This window comes from Geotrypetes seraphini, chromosome 13 (genome assembly GCF_902459505.1).
Source record: "Geotrypetes seraphini chromosome 13, aGeoSer1.1, whole genome shotgun sequence".
Taxonomy (NCBI): Eukaryota; Metazoa; Chordata; class Amphibia; order Gymnophiona; family Dermophiidae; genus Geotrypetes; species Geotrypetes seraphini.
Genome location: NC_047096.1, coordinates 75,226,595 through 75,248,418, shown reverse-complemented (window position 1 = coordinate 75,248,418; position 21,824 = coordinate 75,226,595). Strand labels below are relative to the sequence as shown.

Below are 21,824 nucleotides of genomic sequence, written 5' to 3'. Positions count from 1 at the left end.
TGTCTTGCTACTGTGGCACAATTCTCTCACATGTCTATGAAAAGCATACAGTTCATCCTTGTTAGATTAATTGTGGTCCTTCTATCAACTTTACTCTGTAGTTCACGAGGAATCTTTTTCTGGATACTATCAATGTTGATAAAAATGGTATTGGGGATGGGGAAGAGGGGGGGAATTTTTTATGCCACCTTGCAAGATGGTTGTAACTAAAAGTATATAACATATCAGGATTTGCTTTGTACGCTAATAAGTGACCCTCTGCTTGACCTATAGTTAATTTTCTTTCGCAGGCAAAGTGTGTCTGGAAGCACCCTCCAGGAGATGAGATTTACCGCAAAAGCTCAATTTCTGTGTTTGAAGTGGATGGGAAAAAGAACAAGGTATAGAATTACAAGTGAGGTTTTCTGATCATTATGCAAGTAAATAGCTGCTAGTGCTGGGGTTTAATGCACATAATATACATATTTGTACAACCTTATTCCATTAGACAGGGGATTCTGAGGTTCATGTTTCTGCTACAGTACAAAGTATTGTATGGTACAGGGCATTCTAGGATATCCTTGCTATTCTAAGCTCTGTACAATGCAGGACATTTTGAGACATATATGGCTTGCTGTTTATAAAGTATATGATGTTCTTGCAGATTTATTGTCAGAACTTATGCTTGCTTGCCAAACTATTCTTGGACCACAAAACACTGTATTATGATGTTGAGCCTTTCCTCTTCTACGTCATGACAGAAGCAGATAACACAGGCTGCCATCTAATAGGCTATTTCTCTAAGGTCAGTAAACAAATCTATTTGTTAAAGGGCATATGGGGTCCATTGACGTCTTTTGTTGATTTATTGTAGATTTGATTTTTATTGATATATTATGTGCACAGCCAGGGGGAGGGAGGGAGGGTGGATTTATTTTTAAATGATTCTCTGAATTCTTGTAAAATTAATGTATGGGTTTCTTTATTAGTGCTTACTATCTCTTATGGATATGAAATGTATATCATAATGAGCTTTTTGAAATTTTGATTATTAAATTAAAAATTTATAATAGTTATGGGATAGGGTGGAGGGAGGGATATAGATTGATTTGTTTTTTGAAAGAGTATTAAGTGATGTCTTAAATATAAAATGTATTTAATTTGTATTGCACTTATTGAAAATGTTGAAAATGAATAAAGAATTTTTTAAAAAAAGGGCATAGGATTGCCATATATTATTCTGTGACTTTCCTGTACACCCTGGTATGCTCATGATATCCAGTGAGAACAATGATATTGCAAGATGTTACTATGGCTATTTGTATTGGGAACAATGATGCTGCAGTTTGCCACATTCTGGCTCATTTGTTATAGGTAATAAAATCTGAACTGCTGTAGAAGGCCATTCTAGTGCAACGTGTTCCTAAACGCTCTGGTTATGCATCTGAACCTGCAAGTTGCTTTCAGAATACTATCAATCATCTTTGAACTCCACCTCCTTCCTAGGCAGCTGCTCCTGCCCCCTTAGTTTTGTTTTGTTTTGTTTTTGCAAGCAGGTTGCTTAGTTCTTAATGGTTGGTTGGAGTCTTGATGGTCAGAGGTTCCCACTTGTTGGGACCTCTGCCTGGGAGAAGACACAAACTCGTGTTGTGGAAGTCTGCTGCTATCAGGATCAGTCCTCGGGGACACCTAGCTAGCCGGTCTGCTTTTGTATTTTTTGGAGCTCAGAGGCCGTCGCTTGTGTAGGTGCTCTAATACAAGAGGAGATAGTCCTTCTATACTGAATCTAGTATTTTGTGCTGCTAATTTTTATAAACTTTCCTAACTTGGGTTCTTGAAGTGTAGATTAACTTTGTAAGGTTTATTTATTTTCCACTGCCAAAGCTTGGATAGGTAGCAGATTAAGTCTTACAGTTGGTTTATTGGGCAGGAACATGCTATATATACATTTGCTAGCCTCCTCCCCTCACCTCTTGACTATAGGCAGTGTTTTGCATTAGTTGTAATCGTCGCATATTATTTTGGGGAATTATTTTGGATACACCCCGGCCCCTTCTTGAACCCCCTCCCACACCCTCTGAACATCTCCCATACCTTGAAATTAGTTGACAGCAGGCAGGATGCCCAATCCCTCCTGCTTCTCAGGCCTGCCACTGCAAAATGAAGGGCCTCCCCTTCCTGGTGCATCCTGGGATACATGAGGAGGGGCATAAGACCCTGCTTGACTCAGGCGTCTGTAGGTGCCACACTAGGAGTCACAGCCCAGGAAAAGGATCTATGTGCGTTTTGTTTTTTTTGGGGGGGGTTAAATATATGTTCATTTTATGTGGCCATTTGCATCACTTAGCTATAGTTCGGGCTCCTCTTTCCCACATGCATCACTTTGTACTTGCTCACGTTAAATGTCATTTGCCATTTTGATGCCCAGTCTTACAAGGTCCTCTTGCAATTTAACAATTTTGAACAACTTTTTCATCAGCAAATTTAATTATCTCACTAGTTATTCTCATCTCTAGATATTGATAAATATGTTAAAAAGCAGCAGTTGTAGCATAGACCCCTGGGAAACCCTTTTCCGTTGAGAATATTGACCATGTAAACTTACTCTCTGTTTTCTGTCCTTAAACCAGTTCTTAATCCATAATAGGACATTCTCTCCTTTCCCATGACTTTCTAATTTTCTCAGTCTTTTATGAGGTACTTTGTTAAATGCCTTTTGAAAATTCAAATGCACAATATCAGCCAGCTCACCTTTATCCACATTTTCATTCCCTCCTTCAAAGAAATGCAGTGGATTGGTGAGGCAAGATTTCACTTGACTAAAATCCATGTTGGTTTTCTCTCATTAGTCCATGCTTATGCATATGTTCTGTCATTTTGTTCTTTGTAATAGTCTACCATTTTGCCCATCACTGACATCAGGCTCACCAGACCGTAGTTTCCCAGATACCTCTGGAACCCTTTTTAAAAGTTAGCATTACGTTGGCCACACTCCAGTCTTCTATGCTAGATTATAAAGAAAAATTGCAAGTTATATTACATTAGTGACTTATTCTGCCATTACCTTGCGGTTCAAGGCGGATTACACAAGAGGTTATCTGGACAATTCCAGAAGAGATTACTTAGTTGAGAAGGTTACTTCTGGGGATTGAGATTCTTCCTTCAGAGTCAATTCTATCATCACTCTGGGATATATACCATCCAGTCTAGGCGATTTGCTACTGTTTAGTTTGTCAAATTGACCCATTACATCTTCCATTGTTAGAGATTTGTTTGAACTTCTCTGATTCATCAGAATTGAATACCATTTCTTGCACTAGTAACTTCCCCACATCTTCCTCGATGAAGACCAAAGCAAGAATTCATTTAATTTCTCCGCTATGGCCTTGTCTTCTCTGAGAGCACCTTTTACCCCTTGGTCGTCCAGCGGTCTAACTGATTCTCTTCCCGGCTTCTTACTTTTAATATACCTAAAAAAGTTTTTGCTGTGTGTTTTTGCTTCCAGTGCAATCTTCTTTTCAAGGTCTCTTTTGCCTTCCTTATTAGTGACTTGCATTTGACATGCCATTCCTTGTGCTGTTTACAATTATTTTCAGTGAGATCCTTCTTCCACTTTCTGAAGGATTCTCTTTTAGCTCTATTAGCTTCCTTCACCTCACTTCTTAACCACGCCGGTTGCTGTTTGGTCTTCCTTCCTCTTTTTTTAATACATGGAATATATCTAGTCTGGGCTTCCAGAAAATGTATTTTTGAATAACATTCATGCCTGATGTAAATTTTTGACTTTTACAGCTGCTCCTCTAATTTGCTTTTTTACCGTTCTTATGTTTTTATAGTCTCCTTTTTTAAAGTTAAATGCTATTGTATTGGATTTCCTGTGTGAACCTATTCCAAGGATTATATGAAATCTGATCCAGTTATGATCAGTGTTATCAAGCGGTCCCAGCACTATTACGTCCTGCACCAGTTCTTGCACTCCACTAAGAACTGGGTCTAGAATTGCTTCGCCTTTTATTGAGACTAAAGTAAAGCAAATTAGGTAAGGTCTAATTTCCCCTTTTTCTAAAACCTCCATTTACCTCAAAACCCCTCGATTTTACTTAAAATCGATGGGGATGGACCCCTTCAAGGATTCAAGACAAAGCTAGATAAGTTCCTGCTGAACCAGAACGTACGCAGGTAAGGCTAGTGTCAGTTAGGGCACTGGCCTTTGACCTAAGGGCCGCCGCGTGAGCGGACTGCTGGGCACGATGGACCACTGGTCTGACCCAGCAGCGGCAATTCTTATGTTCTTATGCATCATGCCAGGTTTGTGTTGAATGGCCAGCCAAGGAGCATCTACGTCCCGCATTCAGTGGAGCAGGAGCCTTGGGCTCAACCTTCTGTGTCCTCCAGGGCTAGGGATCCACAGGAGGTGCATGCCCAAGGGAAGAGACCCTTTCTAGAGCCTTCCAAAGGTGCATTGGCTAAGCACTGATGCTTGGTTGCTTTGGAGACTCTCGGGTCAAGGCTTCACTCTAGATTTTGTGAGCCTTATGTGGAATGCCTAATTTGAACTACCGAGGGTCCTCAGTTTCTGCCTTAAGCACAACGGAGGTGGTGACGCAGGGGTTCTCCCCTCAGCATGCACCCCAACCAGACAAGGACACAGAACTGGACCAGGATGTTCAGTCTGATATAGACTGGGAGGATGGAAAGCCTGATTCTATGCCATTATTGTCCCAGAATGCAGTTTCTTTGACAGAGTCTGGTTCTCTGCATGAGAACAGCGGTTAAGAAGCAGTAGTGGCCCTATACTAGGCGGAAGACCCACACAGTGTGTCAGCTGTTCAAATCCTTTGATCTTGAGCATTATATCTACCTCACTACAAGAACTGAAGCTTGAAGTTCCTCCAGTCCCCTTGTCGCAGTGCTTGATTATGAGTGGCTCAGTTGCTCTGACCATGTTCTTTCCCTCACATCTGGACATCACAAAACTGGTTATGGGCCACTGAGAGTTGCCAGAGGCTGTGGCTTGCATCAGTCATCAAGAGGGAACCAAAAGTTGTCTAGTGGCGCAGGAGGCTTCTCTGCTCATGGCTTGGGCAGAGACTCATCTTCTGGACATCTCGGCTTCTCACATAGCGGGAGTGGAGAATGTGCAGGCAGACTTCCTCAGTCATAACGTGCTCGATCCCAGCGAGTGGTGTCTGGGTCCCGCAGCTTTCAAGTAGATTGTTCAGGCTTGAGGCTGGCCAGTCATGGATCTTATGGCCACGAGTGTAAATGGCAAAGTGCCGAGGTTCTTCAGTCAGCGCTGAGATTACCAGGCTGAGGGGCTAGATGCTCTGGTGCAGCCTTGGCTGATGGCCTTTTGTATGTTTTTCCCTCGTGGCCAATGGTGGGCAGAGTCCTTTGCATTGCTTGTCACTTCGGCCTTGTGATCTTGATGGCTCCGGAATGGCCCAGGCATCCGTGGTGCGCAGATCTGGTTCATCTTCTCGTAGGAGATCCTCTTCCGCTGCCCCTCTTATCTGACCTTCTGATGAGGGTCTAATTCCAATTTTGATCCGGGTGTCTTTTGTCTTACAGCCTTCGGTTCCAGCCTGGGATCTCAATCTGGTTCTTTCCATGCTCGTGTGCCCTCCTTTTGAGCCTCTTGGCTCCTGCACGTTGAAGGATCTTACTCTTAAGGTGGTCTTCCTATTGGCCATTACTTCTGCGAGATGCATTTCTGAACTGCAGGCCTTTTCGTGTAGACCTCCCTTCCTGGAGTTCTCTAGGGATCGGGTCGTGCTGCGGCTGGTTCCCTCTTTTCTGCCGAAGGTGGTTTCGCCTTTTCATGTCAACCAGTCCATAGTCCTTCAGGTCTTTGGTAGTTGGGAGGGATCTGGAGCAGAGGTAGTTGCACAAATTGGATGTCTTTAGGGTCCTTCACTATCAGGCTTCTGAAAATTGGATTGTCGTTTTGTCCTCTTAGTGGGTCCTCGTAAGGGGGACAGTGCTTCTAAGGCTACCATTGTGCGAAGGATCTTTCTTCAGAAGAAACCTGTTCCTGAATTTCTCAAAGCTCATTCCACTCTGTGTCAGGCAGCTTCTTGGGCTGAGACTTGTCTTGTACCTCCGGTGGACATCTGTAAAGCTGTGGTTTGTTCTTATCTCCATTCTTTTGTGCGACCCTACCGTGTGGATGTTCTGGCGTGTTGGGACACGGTGTTCGGTGAGCGTGTTCTTGTGGCGACCCTTCGGGGATCCCACCCATGATGGGTACTGCTTTAGTATGTCCCATCAGTTTCTGTGCCGGTCTGGAGGGATGATAAAGGAGAAATTAGGTTCTTACTTGCTAATTTTCTTTATTTTTGTCCCTCCAGACTGACACAGACCTCGTCCTGCCATTTTTATTTGGAGTTTTGCGCGAAGAATACATTTTTCCTGCGGTGCCTTTTTGTCTGGGTTGTTTGGGGAGATTAAAAGAACAGCGGCGTTTGGTTTGTCTGGCATAGCTGGTGAGCTGTGGGGACGTTTTTGAAGGTTCTTATTCTAATCAATATCCAACAGAATTTCTCTTGTTAGTTGCTATTCTCCTTCTGGGAGAGCTGTTGCTGTTATAGTTCTCAATTCTTAGTTCTGCTTGGCTATTCATCAGACTGATTGTACTTGGGACTGCACAGCCCACTTGTACTTCACCCAGAAGTTTGTGTCTCAGTCTCCACCTGCTGGTCGTGGTGAGTTATTACCCATCAGTTTCTGTGCCGGTCTGGAGGGACTGAAAGAAAGAGAAAATTAGCAGGTAAGACCCTCATTTCTCCATTTGCTGAATGTCTAGCGAGTGCTTCTCAGGTACCTCAAAGTTACCACTGAGTTTCGTATATCGGATAACCTTTTTTGTTCTAACCAGTCAAGCTAAGAAAGGGAGTCTGGCTTCTAATGTCTCGATTTCCAGATGGATTAAAATGGGCATTACCTCCACATATGGTGGGCTGCAGTAAGCAGTCGCCAATTACATTGAAAGCTCACTCCAGAGGAATTGCTATCTCATGAGCAGAGACTCGTGCAGATTCGCCCAAGGAAATCTGTAGTGCATCTACATGGTCTACCCTTCATGCCTTTACCAGTTTCTGTAGAGTAGATGTAGCAGCCAAGAAAGACACTGTTTTCATGTCTTCTGTTTTGAAGGCAGGCTCAGTGTACCTGCCCTAGACTAAGGGGACTGCTTTGGTACATCCCTAGTGTTCAGGACTACTAGGCACATTGCACTAGTAATCTTCTTTCTTGAAGATGTGTCTAGTAGTCCTGAAACCCCACCTTGTAAATGGGCTTCTCTTGCCTCCTACCTTCTGCCTTGGGATCAATCTGACTCCAGAGACTTTTCTGTCTCTCGGATAAGCTGAAGAAAAACCAAAAACACAACCTGCAAGAAAGTAAAGTCTGGTCTAAGAGTCTGCTTGATAGCAGCACATGTGAGTAGCTCCAAACTTTATATAATATTAGTGTGGATTGCACATAGTTTTTTTGTCTCTCTTGATCAGTTACTTGAATGTTACAATGTTCATTGATATAGTTGTTACAGAGCAGAACAGAGTTGTTATGTCTGTCATTTCAGTGCTCCTTGTTTGCTTTTGTACAAACTGAAGGAGCAGGAATAGCTGCCTGGGAAGGAGGCAGAGTTGAAAAATGATTGACAGCATTCTGCAAGCAACTTGCAGGTTCAGATGTATAACCCTAGTGTTGAGGACTACTAGACAAATCTACAAGAAAGAAGATTATTGACGTAAGAACCTAATCTTTCTTTCTGTGATATGAATTCTCTTGTGTTAAAATGATTTTACTAGCTGTATATAGCAAAGTGTGAGGTTTTATGTTGTTAATTTTCAGGAGAAGAATTCTTTCCTCAATTACAACGTGTCGTGTATCTTGACAATGCCCCAGTACATGAGACAGGGATATGGCAAAATGCTCATTGATTTCAGTAAGTAATTTTCTATCTGATAATTGTCAGAACATAAATGTTCCCCCCCCCTTTTTTTTTTTTGCTTGCATAAGGATTGTTGGGGAGAAGGTCTTGTTCTGTCTTTGACTGTTATCTAACTTGTTTCAGAAGAAAATAATTAGAAAGGAGAATCTGACTGAATGATTTCCAAGCGCTCTGTGATGATTTAATAAAAAGTCATGTATTCTTTTTTTTTTTTTACATTACAGGTTACTTACTCTCAAAAGTAGAAGAAAAGGTGGGGTCCCCAGAACGACCACTGTCTGACTTAGGCCTTATCAGTTACCGTAGTTACTGGAAAGAAGTTCTCCTTAGGTATCTGCACAATTTTCAAGGCAAAGAGATATCCATTAAAGGTGGGTTTCCAAGAAGCTGTATAAGTTCAGCGAGATGATTTTTTACTGCCCATCACTGTATTAAACCAGTCTAGGCATCTGGTGCTTTGCTTAACAAACTAATGTTCATTAATGCAAAAGACAGAGCCAGACTTGGGTAGTGTGTTTATGCCAGACATCCAGATTTCATTATTAGAATGGATCAGATTAATTATTTTTACCACATGGGAAAAGAATATTGCTTATGACTTGCTTTGTTGTCCGTTATTACATTCAAAGGCAAACAATCACAGTAGAGGCCAAAATACCAGTCTCAATCTGAGCAGGAAAATCTTTGGTGATGCTAATTCCCCAAAGAATGCACATACTCTACATTGTTGAAAGAGATTAACACTGCCTAAGACAGTGTTTTTAAGCAGAGTAGATATGTCTTGTAACTGGGCAGGTGATGTCATTGGTCAGTCTTTGTGATATTTTGCTTTTCTCTGGAGGTGTTTTTTTTTTTTTTTTGTTAATACCTGATATGAATGAAAAGTTGTTTGAATGAAAGAGAAGCAGGGAAGTGGACTGTTCCAAATAGATTCTACATTTTAGTTCCCATATGTGATAATAGCATTTCACTGAGGACAAGCAGGCTTGCTATGTCATACAAGAGAGCTACCAAGCAGAGGAAACTATTTCGAGTGGAGCAATGTTCCTCCAAGATCTAGGGAGGATCTCACCCAGTCGTGGAAGGACCATTTATTCTCATCCAGTGAGACAGCAGTTTTCCTCTGTCTTAAACCCTCAAGGTTCTAGACACCAAGTGGTGGATATGTCCAAGGACAGTCCCACAGAGAAATCCTTTTATCCTTCATAACAGAGAAGTATCTTGCAATCAGACACTTCAAATAAACATAGAAAATTACAGCAAATAAAGAACATTCAGCCTTTCCTTGGCAGCCGACCAGTCCAGAACTTGAGTTATGTCTATTGAAGTCGGAAAGAAAGTAGTTCTTAATGATTTGCTCTCTAATGAGTATTATGCAGCCATGGAACACTCAGTATTTCTCTGCTTTCAGCAGCTGCTGAACTGTTCTTTGGAGGCAACTCTTAATTCAGTTGTTTAGCTGTATCAGTTGAGTGTGGGGGCGGAGGCCCTCCTATGAGGTTTATGCTCCATTGAAGTTTATCAAGCGCTCTGAAGAACTTTCTTTGAGCTGGGGTGCTCCTTGGTAGCTCTTCCTAGAGAATGACACGTTGATAGCCGTGGATAACTTGCTGAAACGGTGAGGGGGGAAAAGTGCTCAATGCGGGTATGGTGACAGGGCCATCCACTGCCCCGTGGAGTGGTGAATGGCCTTGTCCCCGCAGTTAAGGGAGGGAACGCGCGCGGCCCCCTCCCTTTTTCCTACCTACCCGAATCTATGTATCTATCTCCCTCCCCCTTACCTTCGCGGCAATATTTGATTAACTTCTTCACAAAGCCATCGGAGCCTGCAAGCAGTAGCGTGTGTGTGTGTGGGCGGAAGCTTCTCCTCGGACGCAACTTCCGGTTGCGTCAGAAGAGAAGCTTCCACTCACACATGCACATTACTACTTGCAGGTTCCGATGGCTTTGAAGAAGTTACTCAAAATGTGCCGCGAAGGTGTAGGGGAGGGAGGGAGATAGATAGATTTGGGTAGGTAGGAAGGAGGCAGGGAGGGGGCCGCGTGAGGGGTGCCAAAGGGCGGTGAGGTGGCGAGAAGGAAGGGTGATGGAGCAAAGGAGCAGACGCTGAAGGGGGGTGGAGAGGAACAGACGCTGAAAGAAAATGGGGAACAGATAGTGGGAAGAAGACGCTGAAAGGAAATGGGGAAGACAGAGTGGGGAGAAGACGCTGAATGGAGAGTGGGATAGAAGACTCGGAAGGGAAATGGGGAAGACAGAGTGGGCAGAAGACGCTGAAGGGAAATGGGGAACAGAGAGTGGGGAGAAGATGTTGAAAGTAAATGGGGAAGAAAGTGAGCACTTAAGTGAGCACTTCAAACACTGTGGGTTAAACTTTTGGACTGCGTTAACAGAAGAAGAAAATGAAAAATTAAGGAAATTTGGATTGCTTAATCTTGCGTTAAGTGTATATTGATTGGTTTCTAATGAACTAAATACCTTAATAAATTTTGAAGATCAACGGATAACTATTATAGATCATTTAAGCAGGACTATTGCAGCTTAGCCCAGTTTTTCACTTGAGCACATTCTGCACTTTCAAAATTTCTTTCTTTATAGTTAGTTAATGGTTTTATATAATGGTATTGAAAATTAAATTGGTTTTTAGGATGTATTTAAATTAAATTAAATAAACTAAATGGATAATGAATTAACATTCTGAGTATAATATAATTGGTAAATAGAATGTTAGTGAGTTAGTTGGAATATCCCATTTTGTATGTTTGAGGATATAGCTTTGGCCATAATAAAACCATTTTTCAATTGGCCTAGTGTTTCAAGATTGCATCATATATAACTGCCTATATGTGGTAGGCATGGTGGTGAATTACTGACTGTTTGTGATGCTAGGGTTTAAAATCACGAAGAAGTGTAACCTGCTTTTTATTTGTCTTGTCAGTATGTCTGACTAAATTAAATTCAGAGTATGAACTGTCTCATTTGTGTAGTGCTATATAAATGAGAAGTAATATAATATGGGGATGTATTTCCAGAGGTCATGAGCATATTGCATTTTAGTTGCTGGCCCAAGAATTGTTTATGGAGCCCAGAAGGAAAATGATTAAGTAGGAGATTAAATCTTGACCTCGACCACAAACTACAAAACCTTCAAAAAAGAAATAAAAACCCTTCTATTCAAAATACACATAAAACCGAACTAACACAATCAAAAATGTCCCAAGCATCACCTGCAACTACTACATATGTACTTCTAATATCATGACAATTCAGATGTAATTCTTAGCAACTCGAAGAAATGTACAAACTATTCCCTAAATACTTCTAATGTCCTGACTAGAGAGTTGTGCGGGGACAGAAATCCTACCCTTCCCTGCCAAAATCCCACCCGTCCCCGTGAGGAATCCCTACATCCCCACCCGTCCCTGCGAGGAATCCCTCCGTCCCCACCTGTCCCTATTAACTTCAGAAATAGTTATTTCATTTAATTATGCTACTGAATTAAAGACTCTGGTAGAGACCCATTTACAAATAAGCAAAGAGACTTTATTAATTTGGAAATATTAATTGGGAAGAATACATACTTTTGTAAACGGGTTTCTACCAGAGCCTTTAATGTAAATATAAATACTCAGCTGATGAGGACCCCCAAGCTGTCAGATGAGGACTTCCTCTGCAGTTGGCCAGGGATCCCTTTTTGCCAAGGTTGGCAGGCAGCAGTAGCGTCCCTGAGTCACAGATACTGGCACCTCAGTGGCTCATGGATGTTGCCAGCGACTGCTGTGCTTGGTGGAGGGGAGTTCTGGCCGTTTCTAGAGGAGGTCCTCTGCTGATGGTGCTTGGGGATCCCCATCAGCCACAGCAAGGGTCAGCAAGTACTTCAACACTATAGAAATAAAACCAGAAATGTATTTCCTTTTCTTTTGAACACAATACAAAGACATCTGCTATATACATTTCTCAAAGCTAACATATTTTACTCAATAAATTCAATTTTTTACCTTTGTTGTCTGGAGACTTATTTTTCTATAAAGTTGGTCCCAGTTTCTTTTTTTCTGCTTTTCCATCTTCTGTAAATTCTTCTATTACTGTCCATTGGTTTGTCCTACCATGGTCCAGCATTTATCCCTCTCTCATCCCCAGGACCATGTACAGCATCTTTCGCCCCTGCCTACCAGCCCCATGCCCAACATTTCTCCTTCTATCACCCTTTTCCAGCACCATGCAACATCTCTCCCTCCATTCCCTTCACCACTATGTCCAACATTCCTCCCTCTTGGCATCCATTTCAATCTGTCCCACTGTTCCCTTTCCACCACAATATTTCTCCTTCTTATCTTTCTCTTTCCTTTCATCTGTACTTCACTCCTTCCCTATGACCAAAAATTCTCCTTTCTTCCATTCCCCGTGTACACAACCATCTCTCTTTCCATCTCACTGACACACCCAAGCTCAATTCTCCCTTTCCATTCCCTCCCCCACTTCAATATCTCTTTCCCTCCCTTTCTCCATCCTCTCTCCCAAGTTCATGCCTTGTGTCCAAAAACACACTCCCTCCCCCCTTTTGTGTCCCGCGTTTGCCTCCCATGTTCGATCACTTTCTGTCCCGCATTTGCCTCCGACGTTCGTGTCCAGACCTCATCTTCCAGCAAGTTACCTTTCAGCAACTTTCTCTGAGAGATAGCTCGAGCCGCAAGGCTCGTCTTCTATTTCCTGCCTGCCCTGCAGCACGTAGCCGACCGGAAGTCTTCCCCCGTTGTCAGTGCTGATGTCAGTCACGTGCAGGGCTCGTTGCCCTACATAAGCAATGCCTCTGCTGGGTCAGACCTGAGGTCCATCGTGCCCAGCAGTCCGCTCACGTGGCGGCCCAACAGGTCCAGGACCTGTGCAGTAATCCTCTATCTATACCCCTCTATCCCCTTTTCCAACAGGAAATTGTCCAATCCTTTCTTAAACCCCAGTACCGTACTCTGCCCTATTACGTCCTCTGGAAGCGCATTCCAGGTGTCCACCACCCGCTGAGTAAAGAAAAACTTCCTAGCATTTGTTTTGAATCTATCCCCTTCCAATTTTTCCGAATGCCCTCTTGTTCTTATATGTTTTGAAAATTTGAAGAATCTATCTCTCTCTACTTTCTCTATGCCCTACATGCTGGCACGTGACTGACGCAAAGCCCTCCCTCCGATGTCAGCGCTGACATCGGGGAAGACTTCTGGTCAGCTATGTGTGCTGCTGCAGGGCAGGTAAGAAAAGAAGATGAGCCTCGCGGCTCGAGTTGCATCCAACCCCGTGGGATCCCCGAGACCACAAAGGGGGTCCCCACAGGATCCTTGCGACCCGAACGGGGAACCTGTGTGATTCCTGTGTTCCCCGTTCCCATGCAACTCTCTAGTCCTGACATCCCATTTGTAATCCGCCTTGAACCGCAAGGTAATGGCGGAATAGAAATCCCTAATGTAATGTAATATAAATGCTACAGAGCAGAAAAAAAATTATTTGGTAGTCTCTCTTTTCAACCTGATCTACTGTGTTCTCTGTTGTTTGTGCTGTAGAAATCAGTCAGGAGACTGCAGTGAACCCTGTTGATATTGTTAGCACCTTACAGGCACTACAGATGCTCAAATACTGGAAGGGAAAGCATCTAGTATTAAAGAGACAGGTAAGATTTGCACAGTAAGGACTACAATATGTTGTAGCAAGCAATAAGTGAAAAACAAACAGCAAAGGAGACTTCTGGTGTTCGATGTTTTTTATTGTATCTCACGACTCAACACAATCGCTCTTGTGGTATAGGCATCTATGACCAAGCTTTTTGTTAGGACCGCGACATTGGCTGTTAAGGCCCTTTTGTATGTTTTACAAGATTGTTCTTGTAACTGTTTTAAAGAGTTAGCGTACACAATCAATTTTCAATCTTCAGACTCTGGAGGCTGTCCCACTTGGGCTGAAACACGATCGTGTCGAGTTGTGAGATACAATAAAAGACATTGAACACCGGAAGTCTTCTTTGCTTCACTTTCCATTTTTTGGGAAGTTGGTATCTCCTGTTTTCCTGGGGGTAGCAAGCAATAAGATCATACCCAGCAAAAGGCAGAGTTTTATATTGGCAAATGATTACTTTATGATGACCTTCAACTTCTGTAGTCTGAGTTATTATATGAGCTAATATTTGTGCTGCTTTTCTGCATTCAGTTCATATGTTTTACTGATTAAAGACAAGTTACATTTCTTTAGCGTCCCTCCAGACCGGCACAGAATGGATGGGTTTACGCTTCTCTGCCAGCAGGTGGAGACTGAGACATAATGACTTTTGGTAGTACAAGTGGGCTGTGCAGACGAGAGAAAATAAGAGCCTGAGGCAGCCATGTTTAATCGGTGTTTTTGTACGTAGTTCTCCCCCACGTACGATATGAGTACTTTTAAAAAGCAAAAGAAGTGTGCTTTATGTGCGTGCTGAGCAGTGGATGTGGCCGGCATATGCACGAAATGTTCTGGCCGCTTTGAGGTGGAACAGGCATCAGGTTTGCGTGTTGGTGTACAGGATTCACCTTCATGTGTGTACCGCTTGTCAGCGGGGAGCTCTGGTGAATCCTGGGCTTCCCCTGCCGCTCACGCCGGGGTCTCTTCCGCCAGCGGTCAGGGAGATGCGGTTTTTGACCCCCAAGGGTGCTGGGGATTCCCTTGTCATGGTAGTGGTTGCTGCTTGCGGCTCTGATTTCACGGCAGGGTCTAGTCAGGCCTCATTGCTGCCTCTGCGTTTGGGAGACAGTTTTTCGGCAGGCCTTCCTTTGGTTTTGGCGGGAAGGGTCACATTTTGCCCGTGGCCTCAGGCAACCTTCCTTCTGTTTTAGAGAGACAAGAACAGGTCCTATCTGTTTCTTCTTTATAAGCAGGGAGTTCTGTGGTGTCGCCAGGGTTTTTTTGTCCTGATTTTGTGTTAGCCATGTACAAGACTTATTTACAGTGGCTAGGGTTTTTACTTTTTCTCCAGGGGTCTCTAGGTCTTTTGGGTGGGGTCTTTGCCTTCGCCGGCTGCCTCTGTTTAGTCTCCTGTGGCATCTCTGTCTCCATCCAGTTTCCCCAGCTATCGTCCAAGCGGCCACGGGTGTCTTGGAACGAGGACTTTTTATGGCTGATCCAGTTTCTCTGGATGAGGACTTGGATCTTGGGGTGAACCCCAAGACCCTCTTGGGGGGGGGGGGGGGGTTCGGCTGAGGTAGACAGAGGATTTTGGACATGCTGGTTGGCAAGGATGTGTCAGTTGTGCGCATTTTTCACCAGGATCAGCTGCAGGAACTTATTCTCCAGGTGTCTTCGGTTTTGCGCTTTGAGGAAGAAGCTAAAATACCCCCTTGAGTTGTGGACCCTCTGCTTTGGGGGATCCATTCAGCATCCCGCTCTTTCCCTATGCATCAATCTATTCGAGATAGGTGCCTGCAAAGTGGAAGATGCCGGACGTGCCTTTTCGCTTGGCACGGTCCATGGCCAGAATTTATCCCATTCCTGATTAGGATCGGGATACCTTTTAAGTCTCCTGTGCTAAATGCAGTGGTCTCAGCTATTGCATGTCAACACACCGTGTCAGTTGAGGGTGGTTGATCCCTGAGAGACCCTCAGGACCATAAGATAGAGGCTCTCCTTAAGCAAAGTTTTGATGTGGCTGCCTTGGCAGTCCAGGCGGTGATATGTGGTGGACTAGTGTCCTGGGCTTGTTTCTGGTGGTCTGAGCGTTTCCTGGACGGTCGGTGTTTGGCCTGTTCTCTGGATGTGAATGGTGTTTAGTGGATAGTAACATAGTAAATGACAGCAGATAAAGACCCGAGTGGTCCATCTAGTCTGCCCAACCATACATGCTCCTTAAATTCCTTATGGTCCTTTTACTTAGATATTTTTGGGCCTGAAACCCAGAGTCCTGCCCAGTAGTGTGCTTAGGTTCCATCTACTGGAGTCTCCATCAAAGCTCATTCCAGCTAATCTTAACCATCCCAGCCATCAAAACCCTCCCCATCCCGTGCTCAACTAAATGTCCATATACGGGACACAGGCCATGCAAGCCTGCCCAGTTCCTTCAATGTATACTCATTATTTTCTGATTAGAGATCTTCTGTGTTCATCCCATGCTTGTTTGAACTCTGTCACCATTTTCTTCTCCACCACCTCCCTTGGGAGTGAGTCTGGATCAGCTCCAGTGGACAGTGCTTCTAACGGACTCCAGCCTCTTCGGTTGGGGAGTTCAGCGTCTTGGTCGCACAACGCAGGTGGAAGCTTCCTGGTTGATAAATATTCTGGATACCAGAGCCATTTGGTTGGCGTTGCTGGCTTTCCAGCCATTGCTAGAGGGCAAGTCAGTTTGGGTTCTCTCAGACAATGCTAAGGAGGTAGCGTATGTCAGTTGTCGGGGGGAGGGGGTGGTAACCAAGAGTCTTCTGGTAGCATAGGAGGCAACTCTGCTCATGGAACGGGCAGAGGCTCATCTTCTGAATATCTCGACCTCCCACATAATGGGAGTGGACAACGTCCAGGCGGATGTTCTCAGTTGTAATGTGCTGGATCCCAGAGAATGGTGTTGGAAGCCTTTGAGTTGATTGTTCAGACCTGAGTTCGGCAGGTCATGGACCTTATGGCCACAAGTTTCATTGCCAAAGTATTGAGGTTCTTCAGTCAGTGCAGGGGTTACCAGGCCCTGGGGCTGGACGTTCTGGTGCAGGCTTGCTGGATAGAGTGCTTCTTCGGATTGCTCGGCACACGGGCTGCATGATCCTGGTGGCCCGGACTGGCCCAGGTGCCCATGGTACGCAGATCTGGTTCATCTTCTGGTGGCAGATCCTTTTCCTCTGCTGTTATCACCCGACCTTCTGACTCGGGGTCCAGTTCCCATGTTCTATCTGGGTTCCTTTTGTCTTACGGCATGGCTCTTGAAAGGGAACGCTTAAGTAAGAAAGGATATTTGGATGAGGTGATCTCCACCCTCTTGGGGTCTCGGAGACTTTCTAAGGTAATTAGTGACAGGAATCTTTTCCTCTTCATTTGAGTCCACTTTATTAATTTAATCATGCATTTTTAATGAGAATAATGGGCAGACTGGATGGAGCATTCAGGCTTTTATCTGCCTTAATTTACTATGTTACTATATTATCTCTCAGGCTTATTTGCGCATTTGGTGTCTTTTTGAGGAGTGGTATTCCACGTGTGGCATGGTTCCCTTTTGTGTGTCATTGCCTCACATCTTGGATTTTTTTGCAGATGGCCTGGAGTGGGGCCTTGCCTGGTCCTCCCTCAGGGTTCAGATTGCGGCTTTGTCTTCTTTTCGCGGTCTTTTGCACGGTCGGTGTTTGGCCTGTTCTCTGGATGTGATTCTATTCTTGAGAGTGGTGAAATTGCTCCAGCCTCCAGTTCGTCTTTCGGTTCCAGCTTGGAATCTCAGTCTGGCTCTTTCCGTGCTCGTTTGTCCCCCTTTTGAGCCTCTCAGATCTTGCATGATGAAGGACCTTACTCTTAAGGCGGTGTTCCTGCTGGCCATTACTTCTGCGAGACATGTTTCCGAATTGCAGGCCTTTTCATGTAGACCTCCCTTCCTGGAGTTCTCTAGGAAGTGGGTTATGCTGCAGCTGGTTCCTTCCTTTCTTCCGAAGGTGGTTTTGCCTTTTCATATCAACCAGTCTGTTGTCCTTCCGGTCTTGGGTAGCCAGGGAGGGCTCTTTGGAGCAGAGGCCGTTGCGCTACTTGGATGTCTGTAGGGTCCTTTGTCCTTATGTTCACCGGACCCAGGAGTTCTGTCAGTCGGATCATCTGTCTTTTTTAGCAGGCCCTTGTATGGGGGACGGGGCTTCCAAGACTACGATTGTGTGTTGGATCAAGGAGGCTATTGCTTCGGCGTACCTTCTTCAGAAGAAACCTATTCCGAGTTTTCATTGCACTCAGGGTCAGGCAGCTTCTTGGGCCGAGTCTTATCTTGGGCCTCCGGTGGATATCGGTAAAGCTGAGGTTTGGTCTTATCTCCATTCTTTTGTGCATCACTACCTTGAGGACGTTCAGGCATGTCAGGATGTGGTGTTCGATGAGCGTGTTCTTGTGGCGGCCTTTCGGGGGTCCTGCCCATGATGGATACTGCTTTGGTATGTCCCATCAGTTCTGTGTCGGTCTGGAGGGATGCTAAAGAAGGAGAAATTAGGTTCTTACCTGCTAATTTTCTTTCTTTTAGTCCCTCCAGATTGGCACAGACCCTGCCCTGTCATATTTTTTGGCATTTTTTGTGAAGTTTGGGTTTTTTTCTGCGGTATTGTTTTTGATTTGGTGGTTGGGGAATATATTATATATTAAGAGCAGTGGCAGTTGCTTCATGTGGTTTAGCTGGTGAACTGTGGAGACGTTTTTGAAGGTTGTTTTCTAATCAGTATCCAACAGTGTTCACATGTCCGATTCGGGCATTTCCTTTGTCTTCTCCATGTGAGAGTGGAGCTATGTTTTCAGCCTAGTTAGTTTCTGCTTGTCTATTCGTCAGACTGATTGTAAATGGGACTGCACAGCCCACTTGTGCTACTGGCTAGAGTCATTATGTCTCAGTCTCCACCTGCTGGCAGAGGAGCATAAACCCATCCGTTCTGTGCCGGTCTGGAGGGACTAAAAGAAAGAAAATTAGCAGGAAAAACCTAATTTCTCCTTAAGTTTCTTCTCTTGCTCTTTTCCTATAGGACTTAATTGATGAATGGGCAGCCAAAGAAGCAAAGCGATCAAACAGCAACAAGTCAATGGATCCCAGCTGCCTGAAGTGGACACCCCCCAAGGGAACTTAATTTGTTGCTTAACAGCCAGTGTACTCCAGCAGTAGGGATTCCCCTAGGAAACTGTTGTATTCTTTAGGTTGGCTGGTTGGCACTGCACTCTCCTCATCTGCTATATTTATCAAAGCCTCATGGAACTATAAACACCCGAGCCCACAAACTCTTGCTCTGAAAAGTTCAATGTTCTGGCCTCAGTGAGGTTGCAAGAATTAGATCTGTAGTTAATCATTAAGAAGCTCCATGCAGAGTACTGTTTCTGGTCATCTCCAATGTTCATCCTCACATTCTTGCAGAAGTGGGACTGTGTTGCTCCTCCTGCAGACTCCTTCCTTCTTTACCATTGGATGGTTTGTTTTGTGCATGGTCTGTGCTTTCAGATTATTCCTGAAGAGAAGCAATGGAAACCTGGCTGGAAGGAGGGATTTCACAGTACAACATTTTAAGAGAGCATTTTTTTATTTTAAGCCCAGTTGGTCTTCATCCCTCTCCTACCCTTCATTCTAAACATGAAAATCTGAGGACTAATAAGTTATTGATTCTTGTTTACAGTTCACTGGATTTTGCTTATGGTGACTTCAGAATTTAAAAGCAAGAAAATAGTGTGTTGTCTATAATTCAATTTACAGTACTTGAGCAAAAGATGAAAACAAGAAGACATGGCTTGTATAATTGAAAAGATGTAATCTCTGACGTCCTTTGAGTACTGTGTAAAATACAGGTTATTGTCTGTCTGACATAGTTTTGAGATTTGACTGCAGTTTTTCTGTTCTTTACATGGGAGTTGGAAAATAGAGAGGCTTGAATACATGTACATAAGAACATAAGAAGTTGCCTCCGCTGAGGCAGACCAGAGGTCCATCTCGCCCAGCGGTCCGCTCCCGCGGCGGCCCATTGCCTGAGCAATGGTCCCAGACTATCCCTATAACCTACCGCTACTCCTATCTGTACTCCATAGTTTGCAGTGACTTCATTTCTTCAGGGGTTTTTTTTTTTGGTTTTTTTTAACCTCTTTCCCATTCTGGTATCTTGAGTAAAGAAGAAGTAGTAATAAAAGCTCACCTAGGGCAAGATTCTCAAAAGTTTAACACTTGCTAAACTGTTTTCTGGTGGTTTAGCCTGTATGCAGTTTAGCGGCGGATTATCAAAATGGATTATCTCCGTCTTTAGTGAGGTTTCTAGCAGTCTCCAACACTGACATGCAAATGGGCTCTTCAACATTACCGAGTTAACGACAGAAAAAAGCAACGGGTCCAGTGTCAGAGACTGCTAGAAAGCTCTTGTGTTGTGATGCATCAGGAGAGATGCCCACTCTCTCCGCTGCATCACAACACCCCTTCCCTAAAATCCTGACCACGACCTCTCTGCATTAGGAGAGATGCCCACTCTCTCCTGCTGCACTAAATTAAAAAAATCCTGCCGCTACCTGACCTGATCGTTCCCCCCCCCCCCTTCTGTACTAAACTACCCTCTGCAACCCAACCCGATTGCTTCCCCACTAGTAGTGACCCTGTCTCCGCCGCACCCCTCCTTCTTACCTGAACAGATGAGCCGGACGGAGGTGGACATCCTCATCGCAACTGCTGCTGCGTTGCCCAGGGTGTTTGGAGGGGCCTTAAACAACTTAGGGCAATCGGAGCCTCAGGCCCTTCCCCGGATGCTGTGCGGGTGCTAGATATATTTTTCTCGTATTCAGGGCGGTTTACACAATTTTTGGTGCATATATCCAAAGGAGGCATAGCCCCTGACGAAACATGGTGTGAAACGGTTGGGCAGCTATCGGGCACAAAAGATAAGTGCCTTCCTTTCTTTAGCACCTTAAGCACTAAATGCACTTTATATTTATTAATTGTCAGTGAATCTAAAAGATTTGAGCACATGTCAATCACCAAGACCAATGATAAATTACCACCCCAGAGTGCAGAATCGCAAACCAAAGTCTTTACCTGATAGCAGACTGATAACCCTTAGGGGGTCAGGTCAAGGCAATTTTTGTAACTCAGTGTTTTTGCCAGTACTGTAGAAGCATATCTGTCCAGATATCATCTCAAGGTGTGAGGCAAAAATTTGGGGATGCCGAGCACCCTCAGTCTGCAGAATACTGTCCCACTTCCGCTCCCAAGAAGCAGTTATGACACCAGGGCAACAGACGGACCTCCAAGGATCGGTGGGAGGTTAACAGCCTATTGGGAGTTGTGGGCAGGGTTCACTTCAGATAACTGGGTACTGGAGATTATTCAGGAAGTGTATAAGCTCAAGTTCTTTCATCTCCTTCCGGACCTTTTTATGGACTTCCCAGCAGGGGGACCAGAAAAAGCAGCCAGAGTTTGAGCAACAATGCAGAGACTGCTGGATCTTGCAGCCATAGAACCCATACCTGATAAAAAAAATCAGACTTAGGCAGATACTCCATATACTTTATAGTGCTCAAAAGAAACTTGGAATACTAGAGGCCGGTTCTGGAGCATTTTCATCTGATGTGGGAGCTTGCTCCACCTATTCTCATACCTTTTTTTTTTTTTTTTTTTGGCTTTTCAGCCTTTCATACAGCTTTTAATTGGAAATCACTATATTTAATCTGTTAGGAAGGAGATATAATAATACTTTGCAACTATGAATCTTTTATTGATTTTACTTAATGGGCGGTAGTATTAAGGATGTTAATTCACTTTATCCATAGTTACATTCAATTTATCTTTAATCAAAAGGTACAAAAAGTGGATAATCTTGATGTATCTACTAGCCTTATAGTTAACCAATGGGAGGATAGAACAAGTTAGATCAGTGTAATTACAAGCAATGGAAGACATCAACGTACCTTTAAAAAAAGGGTTAGGGAAGTGAAACCTATTAGAACTATTACATCTATCATGCCTAATACATTTGCTCATGTTTCATGTGCATATCTTAATACTAGATCTGTTAGAAACAAAGCTTTTTTAATTAAGGATTGGATCATCAGCAAGCAAATAGCCTGTCTTTTTCTAACGGAAACCTGGCTGATTTCTGATGAGGATCCAATCATAAACTATCTTTTACCGGCTAATTTTAAAATTTTTACGTCAAATCATGATGGTAGAAGAGGGGGAGGATTGGCAGTTGTTCTTAAGGAAGGA

General features: G+C 44.0%; 1 protein-coding gene across 4 annotated transcripts in view; it reads left to right on the top strand.

The window, feature by feature from the left end:
* The window catches only part of KAT7 (lysine acetyltransferase 7), a 53,017-nt gene extending 33,561 nt beyond the window's left edge, over positions 1–19,456 (top strand). For all 4 annotated transcript variants that reach the window (XM_033917657.1, XM_033917656.1, XM_033917654.1 and 1 more), the window contains 6 exons: positions 291–380; positions 644–784; positions 7,834–7,927; positions 8,158–8,304; positions 13,483–13,589; positions 18,622–19,456. In XM_033917657.1, the coding sequence (XP_033773548.1) occupies positions 291–380; positions 644–784; positions 7,834–7,927; positions 8,158–8,304; positions 13,483–13,589; positions 18,622–18,723 (681 nt within the window). In that variant the 3' untranslated portion in view covers positions 18,724–19,456. The remainder of the gene's footprint in view (positions 1–290; positions 381–643; positions 785–7,833; positions 7,928–8,157; positions 8,305–13,482; positions 13,590–18,621) is intronic.
* Positions 19,457–21,824: the final 2,368 nt, after the last annotated feature.